Here is a 22,835-nt window from a genome sequence, read left to right as displayed (position 1 = left end):
AGTCCAGCTAATCGCTGCTATATAGGAATAACCTTTATGAACGAGTTCTGGGAACCCAGTTTGGGAGAGTTCACACAGCATGGGGGGAGGCTTCGTGTGTTTCTGGTGAAGCAATCTGAGAGCAATTTTACTTCGACAGGAGCAAGTAGTATGCAGAAAGGTCTCCACTTCCTCACCTGAAAAATTCAACCATGGGTTTCTGATGAAACCACGTGTGCACACCAGAAAATCCTTAAACATGCAAAGAGAGCAAAGACAACAAGCTCCTTCCCATCCCTTCCCTAGGGCTCCTCCATCTTCTCGGCTATGTTGAAACCAGCTGTGTATATCTAAAGGTGCTGACTTGTCGTCAGGATCCTTGTACTGATTTTCTTCCTCTGTATTTATACCCCTTTATCAAATCCTCATGGTTACTTCAGCCCAGACTAAGCTGGCCTTGAGTAGGTAATGCTGGCCCAGATCCACTTTGGTTCTGGCCACTCCCAAAGCAAACCTCTGCATCTGAGGGTCTGTGTGTACACATGCCTGTTCTTTGTAGATGCCACTGCAGGAATGGTGGCTGGCCACAGTGCAGGATATGTGGGAATGAGACTTTGCTCTTTTTCCCTGCCATGGCCCAGAGCACATAGCCTCTGCCCTGCCCCTAGATGAGGCAAGTCAACCCCAAGCATCGGGAGGCCAGTCTAGAAGCCTGAAACATGGCTCCGAGCCTGCGCTTTCTTTGCAAACACCTCCAGCATCAGCAGAGCAGGAGGAAGTGGGGAGGGGAGAGGGGGCTGGCTTAGCTCCTCCCTGCTGATAATTCATTACCGCCTGTTAGCCTGTATCCATCCGGCAGCAGCTACATCCTGGCAACGACCTGTTCATTTCACACATAAAGTGCTGTATCAAAATGCATCCTTGAGACATTCCCCCCAAAACCTTTCCCAGCTGCCTCTCCCAGCGCTTTACATGCAGGAGCAGTCCCTGCAATTGGGGCGTTTTGTTCCTAATGGATGCCTGGCACCCATCGTAGAAATCAGGGCTGCAGCTCATGAGAAATACAAGGGGGATCTTTCTGCATGGACCAGAGAGGCAGCAACATCTATGGCATGCTCAGATCCATAGAGGGAGAAGCAGCATCTATGCACGTGTACGTGGCTGATTTATTGCACTCCATTTGCAATGATGCAGAAGTGCAGCATCTCTTCCCTCCCCTCCTTCCCTGAGCGTCTGGGAGCTTTGGACGGCAGGACTGGCTGGTCTTGCCTTGGAAACATGGAGGTGGTCTCCTCCCGTTTCTCCAAGGTCCCTGACTTTGGCCCAATGCTGGTGACTGTCAGCCTGGCGGTAAATCTCCCTTCCACAGCTGAGTGGGAAGAGGCAGGGTGGGTGAAGGACCCCAGGCTTGCACAGCAGGTCATGGGAGTGCTTCCCCGTGGCACCTTCTGACTCCGTGTGGAGCCATGCCCAGGGCTGGGCTGGTTCACAGGAGAAATGAGGCTCGCCCCCCAAGCGTAATAAACCTTTCAGGTTGGCTGCCGAGTCACAGCCGGCCTTGCACCCACCCCAAGTCTTCTCCAGCTGCCCTCTGAGCACACGTTCTTCTTGATCCTCACCCCTCCTCAGCATCTCCTCTAGCATTTTCAAAGGCTCTTCTTCCCCACCGTGTTCTCCTAGCACCTATGGGCCAGGGGGCTCTGCTGGTCTGGGAAGGTTCATCCCTCCCCTTGTAGATAAGAAAACAGAGCAGGACTTGGGAAGAACAGCCGAGTTCAGAAGCCCTCCCTAGACCCCTCCCGTGTCCCCTGTCCTCTGGGCTCTCCCCCCCACCACGTCCCCACACAAAGGGCTGGGGGGCTGTGAGAGCATCGCAGGTCCCCGACCCCCGCCCTGGCGGGCGCACCGAACGAGGCCCCCATCGGTGAAGGTCACTCCGGGGCGGCGGCCGCCGGGCAAAGCCGCGCCGCGCTCTCCCCCCGTCGCCGCCCACCGGCGAGGGGCGGGCGCACCGGGGGCCCGTGCGGCGGCGATTGGCTGTCGGCGGAGAGGCGGGGAGCGGCGGGGCCGCGGCTGGCTGCAGCGGCGGGCGCGGAGCCCAGAGCGGGCGCGGCGTAGCATCCTCGGGCACCGCGGCCCCGGTGCGGGCCGCCTCCCCCGCAGCTCCCGGCCTCCTATGGGCGGTGCCGGCGTCCCGGCCCCCGCACGCCCGTCCCGCTCGGCGTTAGCATGGGCACGGTGCTCTCCCTCTCCCCCGCCGCCTCCTCGGGCAAGGGCGGCGGCGGCGGGGGGCTGCTGGCCGACAAGGCGCCGGGAAGGGTGCCGGGCAAGGGCGAGAGCCGGCTGAAGCGCCCCGGCGTGCTAATCTCGGCGCTAACCTGGAAGCGGCTGGTGGCCGCCTCGGCCAAGAAGAAGAAGAGCACCAAGAAGGTGACGCCGAAGCCCAGCGGCGGGGCCCCGGGGGGCGGCCCGGGCCAGCCCGACCCGCTGGTGGTGCAGCGCAACCGCGAGAACTTGCGCAAGTCGGTGGTGGGGCCGGCCGACGGCGCCAAGCAGGGCCCGCTGGCCGTGCCGGTGCCCACAGTGCCCTCGGCGCCGCAGGAGCTGCACCCGGGCTCCGGCGGGGGAAAGCCGCCGCCGCCACCGCCGCCGGCCGGCAGCCGCCCCCCGGGGTCTCCGCGCCGCGTGGTGGTGCAGGCGTCCACCGGCGAGCTGCTGCGCTGCTTGGGGGACTTCGTGTGCCGCCGCTGCTATCGCCTGAAGGAGCTGAGCCCCGGCGAACTCATCTCCTGGTTTCGCAGCGTGGACCGCTCGCTGCTGCTGCAGGGCTGGCAGGACCAGGGCTTCATCACCCCGGCCAACCTGGTGTTCGTCTACCTGCTGTGCCGAGAAGCGCTGCGGGGCGAAGACATCGGGAGCCAGGCCGAGCTGCAGGCCGCCTTCCTCACCTGCCTCTATCTCGCCTACTCCTACATGGGCAACGAGATCTCCTACCCGCTCAAGCCCTTCCTGGTGGAGGGAGACAAGGGGCGCTTCTGGGAGCGCTGCCTGGGCATCATCCAGCGCCTCAGCGCCAAGATGCTGCGAATCAACGCGGACCCGCACTACTTCACGCAACTCTTCCAGGACCTCAAGAGCGAGGGCGAGGGCGGAGACGGGTCCAAGCACTGGACGATCAGCCTGGACCGCTAGGGAGGTACCAGGCCCCCGGCCCCGGGGGCGGAAGGGGCCGCGCACCGAGGGGCGGGGGAGGCGAAAGACTGTCGGATTCCCCCTCCTGCCCCCACATCCTCCTCGCCTTCCCCCTTCCTCAGCCGTCAGTTCCACGGAGACGCTGCTTGGACCCTCCCTGCTCCGGATCCGGCTGCCCCCCTCCCCCGCCTCCGACCCCAGCTGGGGGCTGCGCTCCGGAACACCGAGGCGGCGGTGAAGACCGGGGAGGGGGAGTGGTGTCCCTCCCACCTTCGCGAAGGGGGGGAGGGGGAGGCTGCGGAGGAGCGGAGGCTCCTGGATACGTTTTCTCTAGAAAAAAGGGGTGATAAAATGGATGCGGGGGTCAGGGGCAGGAGGGTTCGGGGGGGGGGGGGGTTTGGGGTGTGGCGGGTGCCCCAGGCAGAGGGTGCATGTGAACGAGCCCCGCAGCGCGGGCAGGGCCGCCCCGCGCTTCCGCAGCGCTCCCGGTGCTGTCCGTGGTGCTGGAGCTGCCGCGCCTGAGCAGACAAAGGCGGGGATTGCGGGCAAGGCCGGGGGGGTTTCTGTGCTGTGGGCGATGCCTTCCCCCCATCCCCCCCGCCCACGTGTGGTATATGGGCCCCCCCAGCATGGGCGACTCTGCCCCTCACCCCGCGGGAGCCGCCCGCGTGCCCCTTTGTTCGAGCCGCTGGGGGGGCGCCCACGCCCCGCCCCGCCGGTAAATCCCCCCGGTGCGCCCCCCGAAACAGGGGGGATGCCTCCCCCCACCTTGGCCTGCTGCGGGAAGAGGGGTCTGTGCCAGGGGAGGCCTAGGGTGCCCAAACGGAGGGGGCCTGCTACGGGAGGGGGGGGGGTCTCCTCTCCTCTTGCTTTGCTTCACTGGAGAATAAAGAGGTGGCCTGGATGGGCCTGGTGGTGGCTCCTGGACTTGCTGGGCTGTGGGGTGCAAGGGCAATTGGGGTAGCACCCCAAGCTCCTGGTCATGGCCTACTCCTCCCCAAGAGGAATGGGGGGCCCTAGTTCCCAAAGGGGGTTTTACTATCCAGTGTGAGTTGGGGGTCGAAATTTCACCCCTCTTTGTGCCCAAGGCCAGTCTTGGTCCACCTAAGTGTCTCTTGGACCCTTGTGAGCTCTCCTGGCCTCCTCCATTCCAGATGGAAATTCCTGATGCCTGTCTGCCACAATGAATTTTAACAGGATGCCTGTGTGACAGGCATCCTGTCACCTCCTTTTTTTATTATTATATTTAGTTTTATTTTTCCTAAAGCTATGCCCTCCCTCACCTCATTCCTCCCTATGTCTGCTCTGCAGGGCTGGGCTCCCTTCCCTGGCAGCAGCAGGCTGTGGGAGCTGTGCTGCTATCCCTGTTACCAGCCCTGTGCTTCTGCAGACTTCCAGGGAGAGGAGCGGAGAACAGGAAGGCTTTGCCTTTTTTGTAGCTGGTTGCTATGCTTCAGGGTACTGAATTTGCCAGGACTTCTTTAGCAGAAGCTGCCGCATATGCTCTCTGGTCGGGGTCTGCATCCAGTGCTTCACAGCCCCTCTGAGCCAGGCATTCAGGCTCCACTCAGCTGGGAAGAGCTGTGCTGGCTCTGCAGGTCATGGAGGGTAAGGTGGATTCTCTCTACCTTTGTGTGCATCAGCAGAGCTCTAATTAGGCCCAATCTGGCTCATTCAGGCAAAGCTGTGCTGCCAGGAAGACAGCACAGATGTCCCTGTGACAGGGCCTGACCTGGCAGGGTGCTGTGCAAGGCTTTTCCATGGCTGTGTAAACCCACCAGGACCGATGCTGCTCCCGTCCTCCCTCTCATCATGGATGCTCTTGTCCCTGCCTTTAGATTGACATTCATGTGACCTTGTGGTGAGCTGTCTGGGCCACAATACATTCACAACCCACCCCAAATTTGGCCATATCCACATCTTGTCATGAGAAAGGTAACTTTGGCTTAAACTGGTGGAATTGGAGCCTTAGAGCTCCTGTGGGGCTGCTGGGGGAGGCCTGACTCTCCCACAGCAGCGTTTTGCAGAGAGGGAAACTGAGGTGCAGTGAGAATCAAGCATGGTGGTTTGCTGCATCACAGGGCAACACCCGAGCCACTGGTGCCAGCTATTTCCACCCTGAGCTGTGGTGGTTGTCCAGTGATCTCTACTCCCAGCTGCAGGGCTTTCCAGAGTCTCCTCCACAGAGCTGAACAGCCTCCCAGCACTGGAGGATTTTCCCACCCTACAGATCTCCTTAGAAACACTCACAGGGTTATTCCGGCTCCAATCCCCAGGCTTTTAAAATGCTTCCAGCTGCAGTGAGGCCATGTCCTTCCCCTCCTCCCTTGTGTTTCATTGATTAAGAGTGCTAGGCCTCATTGGGGGATTTAGGAAGAGCTAATTGCAGACTGGTAATTGAAGACAGCTTGGAGTCCCTGGAAATGTGAAGGAATGAGAGAGGAGCTTAGATGCTCCCATGCATTTAAATATGCATCATCGGCTCAGCCAGAGCCTTACTGGAGGGAGGGAGACATGTCTGATTTTCCCTCCCCCGGAGGACCTTGTACAGCTGCTGGGGGGAGTGAGGCAGGGGGAGTACTAATCTTACCTTGTCTGGGAGCCTTCTGATCCCCCAAGGCAAAGGGGACATGAGAGGGAACACAAGCAGGGCTGGGTACTGAGGGTGGGAATCTCAGAGAGGCTCAGGAGCTTGGTTTTCGCCTCTTAAAAACTGTGTGATTTTACATGCCAGACCCCTGTGCTGCTGCATGATTGATGGTCTGGACTCAGGAGCTAGCTATTGGGCAGCAGCAAGGGGAATGGATAGCGCTTGTCCCCAAACTTGTGATCCCTTCAGCCACCAGTGCTCTTTGAGGAGCAGTGAGGGACTGAGATTCTCTCAGGAGGGGCTGGGAAGCCCCCTGTGCTGGCAGCCACAGGGCCTGGCAGTGTCTGGGCTTGCAGGGATGGGAGGATTCACACTGGGTTTGGGACTCGGAGGTAGAGCAGCAGGGCCAGGTCAGTGATCAGTCACTGCAGGGATCCAGGTGAGGGACCCCAGTACTTTCCTAGTTTGAAATTCCTCCAGCAGCAACACATCTCCTTTCCACGCCTCACAGTGGATGCCCCATCTACTCCACATTGCAGCAGCAGAGGTGGGGACTGCAGCCCGCAGTGGGTTTGGTCCCTCCTGCCCCAAGGAAGTCTCTTCTCAGGCCATAGCACCCTTATCTTCCTTCCCAAAGGTTCATGGGGCTGTTAGAGGCACCCTGGGTGGCAGTGGGTCCCAAGGATGCATAGTCACACATGAAAAAGGGAGTTTCTCCTTGGAGTCATGGAAAAACAGCTCTGTGGGACTTTCCTTGCCTGAATTCTCTGTCTGTGGAGCAAACACCATGGGCTAGATGAGCTGGCCATGGCACTGGAGCATGGAGTTGATGGGCAACATGAACAGCCAGCCTGGCAAGCCATGCCTCTTCCGGTCAGATAAACAGCAGGGAAGCTGTGTTTGTGCTCTTAAGAGTTGTCATCATCCCCCAGAATGACTTGGAGATGCTCCATGGGAGGAACATGTTCTGGATGATGCAGACCCAGCACCTGCATGGCTGGTGAAGGACCTGCCTGGGCCCAGCTTTCTGTGCAAGCCTTTCCTCGTTTGCGTGGATGATGGATAACGTGTTCCTCGATGCAGATGGAAGTAGAAGGTCTCTCTTCTGCCTCTGTGGGAGCTGCTCGAACAGTGGCTCCAGTGCAGCTTTGGGCTCTTGCTGCTCTGTTGAAATGGGGATGGCTTGTGGGTGCAGGTTTCTGGTGGCCTCCCTGCTCCATGGCACTTCAGTCGCAGCTGCTAGTGGGGTGCCTGTGGGGGAATACGTGGGCAAAATGACCCAGGGAGGTGGCAGCAAATGGCAGAGACAATATGTCAGGTCCCAGACTAAACTGTCTGATGAGAAATTTGTACCCAGGGAGGGGCAGGATGCTGCCCCAGGGTCTCATCTGGTAGAAGACACGCCCAGCTTGGGTGGAAACCTGCAAGAGCTCTGCCTGTGCCAAGGGTGGCCCAGTGGCAGGCATGAAACTGAGGGAGGTGGGATGGCAGACAGTTTGGCTCCCACTGTAGCCAAAGCATGGCCTGTGGCCTTGCCTGGCTGATGTGTTTGGGACTGAGGAGGACAGACTGGGGACTGCTCTGTGCCAGGAAGCTGGGGCAGGTGAGGAAGGGGAACTGGCTACCTTGGAGCCCTACTGTGATGGTTAATCCTTCTGCCTGGCAGAATCCAGAGCCTGGCAAAGCAGAGGGCCACTGTACAGTCTGGGTCATTACCTCCAGCTCACCGAGAGCTGAGCATGGAAGTTTCCCTGTGCTGTGTCCCCTGCCTGTCTCACAGTCCTTTGTCACCTCTGAGGACTGAGCTCCTTGGGGGACAGCCAGGCAGAACCAAGCTGTGACCCAGGGCAGATGTGGGGAGTCTGGCCCAGGGAATGAGTGTCCCCTGGGCTGGAACAGGGACTGTTCCCTCATCAGAAGTCCTGCATTAGAGCATAATCTGGCATTAGTGCATTAATCCAGTCCTGCTGCTACTCAGCTCCTGCCCTCAGCAAAGTCCACACCAAGGTCTCAGTGTACAGCTAGGCAGCAGTGGCACCAGGACACTCTCCCTGGCTGCCCATGATGGGCACCAGAGAGCTGGTGGCAGCAGAGACAAGGTTTGGGTTTTGGTGGTAGTACAGCTCCAGCCCTCAACACGTTGCCAAGGGAGAAAGCATCTTCTGGAAGCATCACTGTTGCTTCCTTGGAGGGACTTCACACAGGGTTTTGGAGCCTGGCTGCCTGCACCTGCAGGCACTGGCTGAGCCACAACTAAGTCATGAAGCACTTTGCAGGGAGCCAGGCCAAAAGGAGGTGGTGTCTGGAGAGAGGATGTGAGTCAGCAGCTTGGGGGTAGGGGGCTGAGGAGCCAGTGCAGCCAGGATGAGGAGAGAAGGAAATAGGTGGGAATTGGGAGAGCTGGAGAGGGTGCAGGAGTGGGCAGGGAGGCAGACTGTGTGCCCCAGGTCAGGCATGGCCTGGCTGTGCTGCAAAGGCTCTTCCCAGCATGAGAAATGAAGACAGTGACAACATGACTTCAATAAAATAGGAGAGGGGCTACTCCATTCCCCCTCTGATCCATTACTGGGGGACTGGAAGGTTTTGGAGAAGTTGGAGGGGTCCCCCTGTCATGCTGGCAAGAGGCTGAGGTAAGGGAAGCCCTCTTGCCAGCTGAGCAAAGCCAGATACAAAGATACATTTGTTTTTATTTTTTTAGTACCAAAAAAAAATCTGTCTTCCTTTAATCACAGGGCAGCAGAAGAAGCTGCCAGGCCATGTGCTCTGCTCCCTCACTCTTCCTAGCACAGGCTGAAGCCCTTCGTGGCTGTGTTCCCCATCTCACCCTGCACCCGGCACCCAAGGACTCCCCACAGGTAGGTTGGAAGCCCATGGGTGCACTGAGAGCAGCTGTCACCCACATAAAACAGGCTCCCCACCAGCTGCTGCACCCCACTGCCAGAGACAGTGCTCCCCCATCTGCTCCGTGGGCTGGGCACCCCTGCTCAGGGCCAGGGATGATGTTCCACGGGGAGCTGTGCTGGGCTCGGCCCTGCTTGCCCATTGGCAGGATTTTGCTGCAGTCTGCTCCGAGCCGGTGGTTTTGGTGACTGAAGAAACCTGCAGAAAGCAGCACTGCTGGTGGACAGGGTTAGACAGGGCTCCGGGCAGGGGGGGGGGGCTGGGTTGGGAGAAGGTGGTGCTCTGTTCACCCCTCCGATAGGCTCAACGTGTCGTGAGGGGAGGTGGTTCCCAGTGGGGCCTGGGGATGGGAGCATCCCGAGTTGCCATGGTGACACCGGCTGCATCCTCAGGCGGGCAAGAGCAGCGCTGGTGCAGTCCCGCATGGGTGTCCCTCCCGCTTCCTTCCTGGCTGCCGTCCCTAGGGAGTGCGGGGCTGGCGCTCGGCTTTTGGCGTGGCACCCTGGGGACAGAGCGGTGGGACTGTGCCAGGTGAGCTCAGAGCAGAGCCAAGCCAGCCATAGCTGCAGCCTGTTGGGTGTGTGCGGTGGTCCTCCCTCGCCCAAAAAGGTATGTCCCCCTTTTCCCTAGCATATCCCGCCTCCAATCTATCAGGAATCCGGACTGCAGAGTCGGGCGTGAGGCGGGGGCTGGACTCACCTGGGCTTCCCTGGTGCAGACACTGGCAGAGGAACGGGAAGGGGGGGCGAAGGGAGGAGCTACTAGTGACCCACATCTCTTAATCCGTGTCCTGCCCTGCGTCACGCAGTTACCTAAGCCCTGAAGCAGGCTTCCCCGGCGAGGGCACAGCCCTCTGCCCCTCTCTGAGGGAGTCAGTTGTGGCCATTTCCCCTATTTTGCCCTTGTAAAGCCGAACTTGGGGGCAGGGGTTGTCTCCAGCCTATCTCGGCACTGGTTGTGTGGGGGTAACTCCTCCCTTTCCCCCTCACTTCACCTCCTGCCGTGCTTGGGAACCAGGCTGTGCAACACTCAGAAAGCCTGGAGGTAGGGATAGCCCCCCACCCAGTCCCTGCAACTCCTTTCACACCCATGGCCTCTCTGCTAGCAGCATCAGGCCCCCGCACTTCAGCCTGAGCTCTCCCTGCAGGACACACTGGCATCAGATCCCACTCCCTCAAGCTGATTAGGGCAGTGAGGATGCATTGGAGCAGATGCCACCAAGGCTCTGAGAGTGACCAGACCCTGGCGGGATGCAGAAGTGGCAGCATGGAGCCCCCAGATCTGGGAACTGCTGTGATCTGGGGCACGAAGGGAGAGGAGGTGGGGGCTGGCCACTCCTTCCATGGTCTGGGTGGTTGCATGACTCCCCCTACACAGCCGGTTTGATCTCTGTTGCAAGCCTGGGAGCCTGAGACAGCGTATGTGACTTTCCTGAAGGCATGTTTCAAGGAACCCAGAGGTTTCCAGCTCTGTCCTATCTCTTGGGGGCTGTAAGAACCAGAGGGGATGCCTGGAGAAAAGGTGATGCAGACACTGGCAACGTCCTTCCCACCCCAGCCCTGAAGGTGTTCTGCCTCAGATGGAAGAGGATTTGCTGAGTGGTTCCACCTCTCACCAGCTCCCTTCAGACAGGAGAGGACACAGGTCACAGCACCTCTCTGTTTTATTGAAGACCAATCCCACCCCCCAGCCAGTGTGGAGCTCAGCGTGCCCAGCTCTTCTGCATCCACTGGGCCAAAGTCCTGCTCTGGAGGATGGGGGCAGTTCCTTGAACCCAGGGGCAGAGACCCAGGGCTGCCCCTTGGTGCCTGGGGCTCCCAGTCCTGCTGTCATCCCTTCTTCTGCTCCACCGCTCGCCCTGCCTTGTCCCTGGGGATGTTCCTACTTATGGGGGGGTGTCCCACCAAGCCCTGCATGTGAGGGGCTAAAGCTGGAGTAAAACTGGAACAATTAATCTTGGAAGTGATGAGCAGGACACGGGCTCATGTGCAGGGTGTCAGGGACTGTCTGTGGTGTGATCCTCGGGCACTGGGGAGAGGGTGGAGTTGCAGAGACCAGGCTATGCTGCCTCCAGGCTCTGGCCTTGCCCTGAGGGCTGGCAGTGTGCCCCACACTTGTCCCTGGCACATCCAATCCCAGAGCCCTGCCCTTGGCATGAGAGAACCCATAGAAAGCATCTGCCCTCCGGACCAAGGCTTCTCCTGAGGGCTGAAGGAAGCTGCCTTCAGGCGGCAGGTGTAGGAGGGATGGAGGAAAGGAAGTCTTTGGAGACAAAGGTGAGGGGACCAAGTGGTCAAGGAAGGTCCCCTTTCTTTGTCCCTGCTCAGTGGGACCTTCATTCATGGACACAGCCGCCCTGGGGCCCCAGCTCCTGACTCCCCTCTGCAGGGAACAGGGAGGGCAGGATATTCACGGAGCGGGCAGCATGTTGCAAAGGAAAGGTGGGGCAATGTCCCTGCCAGGAGGGGAGCCCATGGTTTTTCCTTCCATTCACACCCTGCTTTAGGTATCCACATCTGTCCCCAGGATCATGGATACTTCCTCATCTTAAATTTAGACGGCTTCTCTCCTCCAGCCACCCACATCAAAGAACCAACCCAGCTACCCTGCAAGCACCCCCCCGCCCCCACACCACTCCAAATCTAAAAGGGGGCAAATAAGAGCAGGGCACAATCCCATCCCCCATCCCTCCCTGCTGAGCTTCCCAACTCCACAGCCCCATGCTTCCAGGGACATGGAGCATCCACTTGGCACAGCCAAGCCTCTAATGGTAATGGTTGTTCATGTTGTTGAGGTGGGAGGCTGCCATAGCGCTGAACGGGGCTGAGGGCTGGAGCCCATGCCCAGGGTAGAGGGATGGGCTGGAGCCAGGCCAGTAGGAGAAGCCAGCTGGTGTCACTCCCGAAGTCATGAGGTTGAGTTTGGAGATGCCTGAGAAGGGCAGTGGTGCCAGGTTGCCCTGAAATTTGTAGAGAGCGTGATCGGGGGTGGCTGGCTGGCACACCTGCGCCAGCCCGTGGAAGTCGAACTTGTAGGCGTAGCGCTTGCCGTGGACCTTGGTCATGATGTTCTTGTCGTAGTAGTAGCGCAGTGCTCGGCTCAGCTTGTCATAATTCATGTTGGGTTTGCTCTTGCGCTCGCCCCAGCGCCGTGCCACCTCGTCAGGGTCGATCAGCTTGAACTCCCCGTTGGTGCCTTCCCAGGCGATGCAGTTCAGGTTGGCCCGGTCCGAAAGCAGCTCCAGCAAGAACTGCCACAGCTGGATCTGCCCGCTACCTGCAAGGCCGGGCCCCAGAGAGGTTAAAGCTCCCTCCCAGGGCACAAGGTGAGGTACAGGATATGCCCCAAGCCCCTTGACCCACTGTTATGTTGCCCCCTCCTGCACCCAGGTTTCGGCTGCGCCTCATTGCATCTTCCCTGCAATGGTAACAAGGTTATGTCTCCTTTGCAACGTCCCAACCCCATCCTACACCCCAGGTATGAGGACAAGAAGAAGCCCCTGCACCTTGGGGTGGAGGAGGAGTGCTCAGAGGTCAACACAGGTTGCAGTGGGTCTGGATCCAGGGTGTCCCCATCCCTCCCACCCACATTCACACACCACTGAAGATGAATACCTGCTTGTTTGTTTTCATGTGAGGACGTGGACTTATTCTTTTATTGGCAGCCTCAAGAAGGAGATATTTTGGCAGAACCCAGATCTATCCCAACACAAATACTCCCCACAGCCATGTCTGCTTGAAACTGGGCTGGTGTCACAGCACAGCCCCTGCTCTAGGGACATTGTGCCCTGCACAAACATCTCCATGATCAGCTCAAGTCAGGGTGCAACGCTCATCTGAACTACACCACAGAGGGGCACAGATAGGTACAGGAGAGGGAGAGATGAGGACATAGCATGACCTTCTGCGGCTTTGAATCAGGCTTCAGTGATGGTCCTTATTTCCAGAGGAAAAATGTCCTCCCTGAGCCATGGCCATTGCATCTGCAGCTTGCACTGAGGAGTATCCTCGGTGGGTGCCTGTGGTGCCCCTGCGCCAGGCTGTGCACACACTGGAGCCTGGCACACCTCCACATGCCCATGGTGTAGCACAAGGGCATGCTTCATCGAGTCTGGCCAGAGGTCAGAGAGGAGAGGGAGTCTGGACCTTTAGGCAAGGAGGAATCCTACTGCTGGGACCTGGCCACCCTGCAGAGCAGCCCTGCACTTACCTAGACACCCCACTCTGCCTCCTCTGAGCAGCATCCCCTGCACATCCCTGCTCCTGATGCCAGCCCTTGCAGCACAGTCTCTTTACAGAGCAGAGGATGTGCCTTTGCAGTTATCCCTGTGCTTTTCTATCATTATTTTGTCTAAAGGTGCTTAGATCCTATACAGAAGTTTAGCACCCATGACTTCTGCAGCAAGCAGTCCTACAGCTCTATTACATTTCCCACAAAGAACCACCTTGTTTTGCTTGTTTTAGACCCACCTATTTTATCTGGTGCTACCCAGATCTTGCTGTAGAAGAAGCAGGGAAAAGCCATTCTCCATCCATCCCTGTTCCACCAAAACCCACTCAGACATCCTGATCCAGGCAGTTGAGCCCAGCTCTTTCCAAGGCATTGTATTTCCTAATTCCCCATCCTGGGACCAAGGTGGGGGATCTCTCCTCCCTAGGGTGCAGCTGCAGCCCTTGCCTCCTCTCCATCCCCACAGCCCCCACCCCGGCCTCCAGCTATCTCCCACCCGCGGGTGTTCCACCCCATGCAAGGAGGTCAGGGAGGTGTTGGAGGGTGCATCTTGGTGGGATGGTGAGGCTCAATCCTACCTGCTGCAGGGTGCCATGATAATGCACCTGAGAGCTCCCTAAGGAAATATCCAGGAATCCAAAAAGATCCTTCTCACTGCAGCACAGTGCTTGAGTATGGCTGGGCAGAGTCTGCAGTGCAGAGGCAAAAGGGTTCCCCCAGTTCCATCTTTTCTCCCCCTCCCACCACTAAACCAGGGCTCCATTTTTCCTGCTTAGAACACCCCTGGCCCCTGTTTTCCTGCAAGCAGGCAAGCTACACGGTCCAAACACTACAGTGCTGGCCCCGCGATGCCCAGTGCTGCTGTACTCCAAAGCAGGCTCCAGCCTGCTCCCTGGCCAGCGCTGGCCGATGCCCGTGACCCCTGCGTGGTTTTTTCCAGATGGATGGCTCCGGTTCCCGGGAACCCATCACTTCCCAGCTCTGCCCCAGCACTTCACTGGCAGCTTCCTCACGGATGATGTCTCAACTCTTCTCTCCACTCGCCGGAACGGATCTCCCGAGCCCGGATTAGCCCGCCCCACTCCCGGGATGGCTGGCAGCTCCCTCCCCGTCGGATGTCCCGGAGCTCCTGGGAGACCGGAGCTAGGACCCTGCACTCTCCCCGCTGCGGGGCTCGGGGGCATGAGTACCTCTCTCCCCCTCTGATCCCACGGGACGGGAGCTTCCGACCGTCGGGGCTCGCCGCTCTTCCCGTGGGAATTGGCGGCAGGATGCTCCCAGCCCGAGGCGCTCGCAGGAGCAGGGAACGGGGACTCCGCGGTGCCCGTGTCCTGCATGGGCAGTGCCCGGGAAAGGGTCCCCGGTGGCTGCTGGGCGGGGGAGAATGCGAGTGTCCCGGGAGTCCCCGCTCTGTGCCGGCCGAGGGGAGCAGGGCCTGTCCGGGGGAAGGGGCAGCAGTGCTCTTACCTTTCTGCACGCCGGGGCTGAGAGACCCCCACGCCTGGCTCTTCCCGTCTTTGAACAAAGTTTCCCCGACTGGATCTGGGGGAAAAAGAGGCGCGGGTGGAGTGTAGGGAGGGCTGGAGCCAGGCGGGACAGCGACCCCCCAGCGCCCACCCGCGGGCAGCGTCCCCGCAGCCCCCGGCCGCTCCCCCTTGCCTGCCCCGCCGCTGCGGCGAAGCCAGGAAACGCGTCCAGGAAAAAGGAAATCCGATTTCCGACCCAGCCGGGGAAGCTTTTAAATAGGAATAGAAAATCCCGTGGGCTGGGGTAGGGAGGAGAGAGGGAGTGAGGGAGAGAGCTGTGGGGCAGGGGGAGAGGGAGAGGAGGCGGGTGGGTGGCAGGATGGGTGACAGGAGCGGTGGGTGGAAGGAAGGATGTCTGTCGGCATTTGGGGAGTGGACCGCTGTGGAAAGGAGAGAAAAATGGATAGATGGATAGAAGGAAGGAAGGAAGGAAGGAAGGAAATGGGTGAATGGATGGAAAGACAGAAGAGACGATGGCGAGTGGCTAAATGGAGGAAAGAAAGTGCAAGAGATGGGCGGATGGAAGGAAGGGCAGGTAATGGGTAAGGTGATGGGAAAACAGGCTGATGGAAGGGACACTGGGTAGATGGAGATGTTGGCTGATAGCAGGGATGGAAAGGGGGATGCAGGGACAAATGGGTGGGGTGGAAGAATGGATGGATGGAATCACAGGGGTAGGGTGGGTGCGTGGGTGGAAAGATAGGTTGGAAGAAAAGAAGGGTGGATGAAGAGATGGAAGGACAGGGTGACGGTGGGAGGATGAAGAATGGCAAGGTGAGTATGTGGGTGTGGAAGGCTGTGAGGACAGCTGGAAGGAAGAAGGAAGGGATGGTTGTGGTGCTGGGAGGCAGGAAGAGAGAATGGACAGAGGGAGAGGAGGTAACAGGGTGGACGCTGGAAGAAGATGGGGCAGAGGAGAGCCCCAGGGCCTCAGCGGGACAGGGCGGGCAGGGGCTGGGTGCTGTGCGGTGCACGGCGCTGCGGTGGGGCAGCGGCCGAGGGATCCGCCCGTACCTGGCAGGTACATGTTGAGCAGCAGTGGCACCGCTCCGGTGCCGTGTCTCATGGCAGCTGTGGGGGCGGCCCGCGGGCTGCATGTTTTAATATTCCTGCCCCTATTATTATTATTATTATTCCACTTTATCAGGGAGCAGCTGATGGCGAATAAATGGCAGCGGGACGGGCAGGGGACGGGCAGGGGCCGGGGGAGGCGGGGGAGGGGGGAGTTTCCAGGCAACTCGCAGGGGCTGGGGCCCCGGCTCCAGCAATTTCCTCCGCTGTAATTAAAGCGGGCGCTGCCCCCCCCCGCTCCCCCCGCTATCGGGCCCGCATCAGACTTTAATCACGGCCGCGGGTTTCTATGGAGAGCGGCTCGGGCCGCTTCCTGCCTCTTCCGCCTCCTTAACTCTTCGCAAACACGGCGCTGACATCCCAGCTGGGAGCGGGCTCGGACACTGCCTGGAGACTGCCCGGCCCCGGCCTCCCACCAGCATCCCGCTTCCCGACTCGCCGATCGGCCAGCATCGCCTCGGACCCTGCATCTCTCTGCACGGCATCGGCAGCGGCATTGTCCCCCTGGCGTCTGTCTCTCCGAGCCACAGTGCTGCTGGCCATCGGGGTCCGTGCCTGCCCCTTCCCCAACTCCAGCGTCGGCAGCACAGTCCTGGGGTCTCCTTGGAGTTCCCAGAGCCCTGGGATGGGCCAGCTGAGTCCCCACCAGGTCCCTCCACCTCCAGGACACTGGTCATGGGGTTTCTTTGCAGTGCTCAGGTTCAGGGGGGGTAAGTGCGTCTCCAGCAGCTGGTGGCACCAGGTCATACCACAGCTCTGCCACCTCCCTGGCTCCTCTGTGCCCTTCTGAATAGTCCCTGCCTCAGGGACAGTTAAGCCTGTGATCATCCCACAGCACCCCGCCCTGTCCCAACCTGTTGCACATCTTTATTAGGATCTGTAGAAGCTGGGTAACCCCCAACACCCACACAAAGCACGATGGCCCCATCTTCATCTGCTCATCCTGGGCAGCCCTGGGTACATTCTGAAGACAGGAGGGTATTTCGTGGAGAAACTTACAACGAAGAAAGGGGATACCAGCTCCAAAAAGACACATCTGGCCAGGATTTTCCCTGTCACCCGTGGCTCCAGCTGCTATATGCACTTGTGAGGTGCTGTCAGAGTCTCTGTCCCTGGGGTCAAGAGTGGGCCCTCCACAGGATCCCACAGCTTGAGGCAGCCAGGCAGTGTGCCAACAGCTGTCACCAGTTCTACTCTGAGTCCCACACCATACAGCCAAGCTCACAACTTCTCCTGTGGTGTTTCATTGATGTCTGGCAGAAGGATGAGCTCTTATGCTGGATTTAGCTGCCTTTCTGGAAAGTGATCATTGCAAGATATGAACCTAATGGAAACCGGGATATGGCCATGCCAGACTCACTGTTATTATTTATACTGCAGCCAAAATGTGCCCTGCATAAGAAGCTGCAGCCCCAGGAGAGCGATGCTCAGTCAGGGTGGCACAGCCCAAAAGGACTGGTGTCTCCTCTTTGCAGGGGGTGTACAAAGTGTTTAGAAAACCGAGGGTCCCTTGGTTACTGAGCTCCACCTCTGCTCCACATGCTCCACCTCTGGTGTCCATCTCCATCACAGACTAAGAGCAGATGATGGCAAGGGGAGACATGAGCAGAGCCCATGGTATTCCTCCAGCAATTCCCCACCAATCCACCAATGTAACAGCTCTTAAAAAGTTTCTTTTCCACCAACTTGTCCCCTGAGCTCCCGTGAACCCCTCAGTGGGGTGCCCAGCTCTGTACAGCCCAGCAGCGCTGGCTGCTCCCTGCATCCCTGTCCTCCCCAGCCCCTCAAGGGCAGCACTCCCAGCAGTGGCTCCGCAGCCTCCCGGACTTGCTTTCGCTGCCTGAGTCACTGAAACAAACCGCAGGCAACGGAAAACAAGCCCCGGAGACGGCGGGGTGAGGTGAGGAGCATGCCAGACCCACCAACCCCTTCTCTCCTGGCAGCCGGAGTGACCATGACACTCCTCCTGCAAACCTGCATGGCGGAGGGCATGGAGGGGGGGTCTGGGCTGAGGGACACTGCATCAGCCCAGAGTGGGGAGGGGGCAGGGGTGCAGTAGGGATCTGGCTGAGAAATAGGGTTAGGGCTGCAGGAGCAGGAGATGGGGGTGCTTTGGAGGGTACTGGGGATGGAGACGCCCGGGTCCCTGGGAAAGCCAGTGGGTGGGGGGCTTAAAGTGGGGTGTGAGGGAACCGAGGTCTTTGAGTGACCTGGGGTCAGTGGTGTGCAGAAAGGCAGGGAGTGCCAGATCCTAAGAGCTGGGGAGCCCTGTGTCCATGGGGACCTGAGCGATGTGACCCCTGGTTCGTGGGGGAGGTGGGACATGGGGGAGCTGGGGCAGACCCAGAGGATGGGGAAGGCAGGGTAGATGAGAAATCCAGGAAACAGGGACCATGTCCATGAGGGACCAAGGGACTGGGCTTTGGGTCTGCAGGGGATCTAGGAGATGAGGTTTCAGGTCTGTGGGACTTCTGGGGACAGAGTCCGGACACATGAACACCCAGCTGGAAGCAGCTGCAGGTCTCTCTGACTGCAAGAGGCAGTCTGCCCCCCACCCCCCACTCCAGTGCTCTCCCCCCAGCCCAGGTGAAGCAATAAGGACCCCAGACTTTGCAATGACCCCCACAGCCCACCCCTACCTCCCCCATCGCAGCCCTACGTGCAGGCGCCCGGGAAAGCTTCACCTGGAGCCGGCGTTGTGGAGTGGAGCCGAGCTGACGTGGCCCTGGGCTGGCTGCACCTGGCCAGGTGTGCCGGAATGTGTTTGTGCAGGGGGAGAGGCCGTGGGGCCGTGGTGGGGTGGGGCCAGTGGGGACACGGAGGGGACAGGGGAGGGCTGGGGGGCACCCTGCAGCTGGGATGCTGTGTGGGATGGGGATACACAGGTGCTGGGTCTTCTGCACGGCAGCACTGGGGCTGGAGGGGAGAGGAGCCATGCAGGGATCACTTGTGTGCACGGTCGTGTGCAGCTCACACACACACACACACACACACACTCACACTCATGCACATGCTGACACACACACCAGGGCTGAGGTCTCTGCCCGCTGTTGGGTGAGGGGTGTGCCCAGACTGACCCCCAACCCAGTCTCACAGCACCCTTCTGGGACACTCCTTGCCTCAGGGCTAGGCATGATTTTAGCAAGGGTGGGCATTGGGGGACCCAGGCATCTGAGACACTCAGAATTGTTCCACCATGCATCCATGTACTGGATGTGGGGAGCACCTCGGGACGGAAAGCCTGTGCCCCAGGAGGGTTTTGGAGTGCCAGTGCAGGATAGAAGAAGAGGAGGAAGAGGAAGGGATGTCCTGGGTGCAGGGAGCACCTCGGGATGGGTAGCCTGCACCCCAGGAGGGTTTAGGGTGCTGGAGCCAGATGGAAGAGGAGGAGGAGGCTGGGAAAGGGTGCCGGAGGAGGAGGAGGCTGGGTGGGGCTGCCCGTGTCCCGGAGCCGGATACTGGCACGGATATGCTGGCGTGGCAAGGCTGGGGGAGGGCACACACACCTGAGAGCACCAAGCCAAGCCCCCTCCCACCTGTGGAACACTGCCCTGAGAGCTTCTTCCCCTGGCCCCTGCACAACCCACCTCCCCACCCCCAGCCCCTCTGTGCCAGTGCCCCCAAACCTGACACAACTGTGGCTGCCCCATTTGTGTCAGTGTCCCGTCCTGCCCCACATGACCCCTATGTTCTTCCTCCTTCCCAGGCCCACAGCAGGCAGGGACCCCCTTCTCTCTTCCGGAGGGGTGCAGAGGAGGAGGAGGACCTTGAGCTCACAGACTTTGTAGCAATCAATTTCCCCAGCACTGATCCTGGGAGGAGAACCCAGGGCACAACCCCGCTGGATGCCCCTTCCCAGGGCACAACCATCTTGGATGCCCCCTCCCACCTCCAGCCCTTTCTTTGTCCAGTAAGTTCCCATTTTCCCAGCCAGACCATCACAGCAGTGGAACTGTTCTGCAGCCCCTCTGTTCTTTGTGCATGGACAAGACGTGGGGTGCAGAGAGCTCAGCCCAGGATGGAGCTGGCCATGGACCCAAAACTGCCTGGGGAAGGAGAAACCTCACCTTCCACCCCACAGAAGGTTCTCCCAGCATGGCAGCCCCCTGAGGAGCAGAGCAGAGGCAGGAGCACTCTTTTTTTGACAAATGCCTTTATTTGCTACCGGATAGAGGTCTATTGCACAGCAGCCTGGAGGCTGCAGGGCACACAGCCCTGCCCCTGTTCAGTGCTGGACGCGGCGGATGGATTGGATCTGGTTGGTGTGGGCCTGGCTGCTGTATTCATTGTACTTCTTGAACTCGCCGTTCTGTCTGTCCCGCTCCAGCACATACTGGTAGCCCCTGTATCCTGGGTACTGGTATGCCACCCACCTGCAGGCAGACCCTTGGCTCAGAGCCCCAAGCCAAAACCCATCCCATCCCATCCCATCCCATCCCATCCCATCCCATCCCATCCCATCCCACCCCTCTGCTTGCCCTGGGAGGAGAGGGACAAAAAATACCCAATGGCTTGTATTTTCAAGGAAAAGGTAGCAGGAAGGCATCCCTTTCTTGAGGGGGTCCCCCTTCCGCATCCTGGGGTTATACAGGAGGGAGGTGCTTGCTGAACCTCTGCTCTTGACACCCCCCGGTCCCTGCCCCACTGGCTGCACTCACGCTCCGGCGTTCACTTTGATGGACGCCACCTCCTTGTTGCCCCAGCCCATGGCCTGCAGCGAGGGATAGTCGTCACTCAGCTCAAACTTGTGACCCTGGAAGTTCTCAGCCTCGTAGAGAATGGCTTTGCTGTCATTGTGGTTCTGCGGAGGGAGAGAGCTGGAGGTCAGCAGGAATGGGTTGGCTTGCCCAGGGATAGGGGATGTGGCATCAGTGCGACACAAAACAAGGCACTGTGAGAGGCCTGGGATCCTAACCGGCTTTGGTGCAATGCATGGGGTTGTCCTACAGCCTGGCACCCCTTCAGTGGGACACCTCTGGACTGCCCAGAGGATGCTGCTCCCATGTCCCTGCAGTCCCAATGCACAGCTGTCAGTGAGAGTTACAGTGGCTACAACCTCCAGACCCACACAGACTGCTGCCCTCAGCATCGTCATGCTCCCCAAGGTTACAGGAGGGTTCAGGGCAAGGCAGGATGTTGAGAGAGATCCCCTCAGCTCTGTGGGGCCTTTCTGGGTGCTGGACATGGAGGGGTTAATGGCTGGGACACTGAGTGATGCAGCACTGTCCCCCGTGCCCAGCCCCCACATGCATCTATCTGCACTGAGGAGCAGTCCTGCCAGTAAGGAGTGATCTTATCACATCCCCTTTATTAAAGCCTGAACATATCTGCCTGGCGATTATTAAAAGTTGGGGGGGGACCCCCCGCTCGGAGGCGCAGACGTGCCGCTGCTGCGAGCACCAGTGTCTCTGCAGATGGAGCGATAGAGCTGCGCCTGCCCGGGCACGGCTCAGGTACCCTGGACGGGAGGGGAACAGACCCTGTACCCTGAGCATCCCTGCGGTCCTGCCAGCTCCTCTCTGTTCACCCCATCCCCGGTAACTGGGGCTGGGAGACAAGGCCTTGGGATCCCAATCTGGGAGGTGACTCTCCAAAGCACAAAGCAGAAGGAGCTGGAACTGTGGTTCAGGCTAAATTTTAGACCTAAAAAGCATCCTAGGATCTTTTCAGGGAGGTGGGAGCTGGTGGGTGCAGCTACTCCTCCACTTCACAGGTACCTCTGTGTATACCTCACCCCTCCATCCCATGCCCCATGTAAGTCATCCTCCAGTCTGTCCCTCTCCACCTCCCTGCTGGGCTGCCTGGAGGAGGCTCTGCCTGCCCTGAGCCCCCCCTCTGTGGTGTCCCAGTAACTCACTGCGCATTTGACAGGCCGGAAGGAGAGGAGGTGCTCGGTCCGGTAGCCACTGTTCCCGCTCCAGGCCTCCCACCGGGGATAGTCACCCTTCTCCAGGATAAACTGCTGTCCCTGGTACTCAGGGTACTCGAAGCCTACCCAGCTGGAGGGGAGAGGAGGAAAACCCTCAGGGATGTGTGACACAGTCCCCAGGATTAGCCAGGGGTCGGCTTCTCCTTTCTGGGCAGGGGACAGAGACATCCTGGCAGGTTATGGGTCTGTCACAGACGTTGGGGTCCTTGCTAGCAGCAAATGTCCCTTTTGAAAGTGGGGCCCCTCTCCCCAGAGCCACACCATTGCCTCCAACCTGGACCTTGGCTCGGCAGGGTCTCCCTGAACAGCAGATGGGGAAACTGGGGCACCACACAAGGAGCGCAAGCAGGAAGATCGCATGATGAGGCTGTGTCATAGCTGAGGAAGGACTTGGGTGTTCTGGCTCCCTAGCAGCTCCCAACGATCCCCTGGGAGCAGTGGGTTTGCTGGAGTGGGGTGTGCCAAGGGGCCACGGGGCTGGCGGGGCACTTACGGGCCAGACTCCACCTTGATGGAGCGGATCTTGCGGAAGCCGCGCTCCATGATGCTGGGGCACTCCATGAGGAATTCGCAGCGCTTGCCCTGGAAGTTCTCCTCCTCCCACACCGTGATCTTGTACTGCCCCAGGGTGTCCATGGCTTCACTGCTGGTCATACGGGTCACTCGGCTGCTGGCAGAGCCCCACATATCACCCCAGGGCAGGTGCCCACTGTCAGCCCCCAGCCACCCCGCTGCCTGCCGCTGAGCCTGGGATGCCAGTGGTGCTGCCCTCACACATCCCATGCCACTGGCCCTTTGCCCTCCCAGGCTGGCATGGGGGCATTTCCCTTTCCCTTTCCTTTGGTGCTGGGGGATCTCTGTCCAGTGAACCCCAAGTTGCAGGGGGAATTTGCAATGCCCCATCTCTCCATGTGATGTACCCAGAACTGCCTCAGTTTTTCTTCTCCCAAGCTCCCTGCGATGGCTCCAGGAGTTGTCTGGGTGCAGCGGCACTGTACCCACTGCTGGGAGGCGGCCGTGACCCCAGCTCAGACACGGGTGCAAGTGTAGCCCTGGGGTAGAGCAGCCTGGCTCTTCCATCCCTCCTGCCAGGTCCCTCCTGCCCGCGCAGGGCACTCCCGCTGTGCCACACAGCACCCGCCACTTGCCCTTCCCCAGGGTGAGCGTCGGGTGGGGGCTTGGTGTGGGGTGAAGGGAGCGTGGCAGCGCCTGTGCAGTGGGGTCTTGGGGGCTCACAGCCTGGTACTTACTTGGTCGGCAGGGCAGGGCACAGAGGCGAAGGTGGCGGTGCCGGCGCCGGCTTTTCCCCTCGCCCTTTATAGGCGGGCGCTGAAGTGCCGATGGTGCAGGCGGTCAGGGCGCTGTGTCAGCAGGCAGGGGATGCGGGGGGGACGGGCTGCTCGCCCACCCCAGACTC

General features: G+C 59.7%; 3 protein-coding genes across 3 annotated transcripts; 1 reads left to right on the top strand and 2 right to left on the bottom strand.

The window, feature by feature from the left end:
* Positions 1-2,208: 2,208 nt before the first annotated feature.
* Positions 2,209-3,171, top strand: CDK5R2 (cyclin dependent kinase 5 regulatory subunit 2; the record flags this gene model as incomplete). The annotated part of the gene is made up of 1 exon (XM_082285514.1): positions 2,209-3,171. One exon carries the CDS (start codon positions 2,209-2,211, stop codon positions 3,169-3,171), a length of 963 nt encoding a protein of 320 aa, XP_082141640.1.
* An 8,255-nt stretch (positions 3,172-11,426) lies between these two features.
* FEV (FEV transcription factor, ETS family member) lies at positions 11,427-15,484 on the bottom strand (the record flags this gene model as incomplete). The annotated part of the gene is made up of 3 exons (XM_082285480.1): positions 11,427-11,938; positions 14,360-14,434; positions 15,433-15,484. The coding sequence occupies 3 exons, from the start codon at positions 15,482-15,484 to the stop codon at positions 11,427-11,429; spliced, it is 639 nt and encodes a 212-aa protein (XP_082141606.1).
* Positions 15,485-19,714: 4,230 nt separating this feature from the next.
* Positions 19,715-22,072, bottom strand: CRYBA2 (crystallin beta A2; the record flags this gene model as incomplete). Its single annotated transcript, XM_082284975.1, has 4 exons — positions 19,715-19,862; positions 20,148-20,290; positions 21,347-21,488; positions 21,912-22,072. The coding sequence occupies 4 exons, from the start codon at positions 22,070-22,072 to the stop codon at positions 19,715-19,717; spliced, it is 594 nt and encodes a 197-aa protein (XP_082141101.1).
* Between the last annotated feature and the right edge of the window lie 763 nt (positions 22,073-22,835).

This window comes from Coloeus monedula (genome assembly GCF_965178545.1).
Source record: "Coloeus monedula genome assembly, chromosome: 7".
Lineage (NCBI taxonomy): Eukaryota > Metazoa > Chordata > Aves > Passeriformes > Corvidae > Coloeus > Coloeus monedula.
The sequence above is the reverse complement of the archived record's forward strand: the minus strand, read 5'-3'. Positions and strand labels throughout refer to the sequence as shown.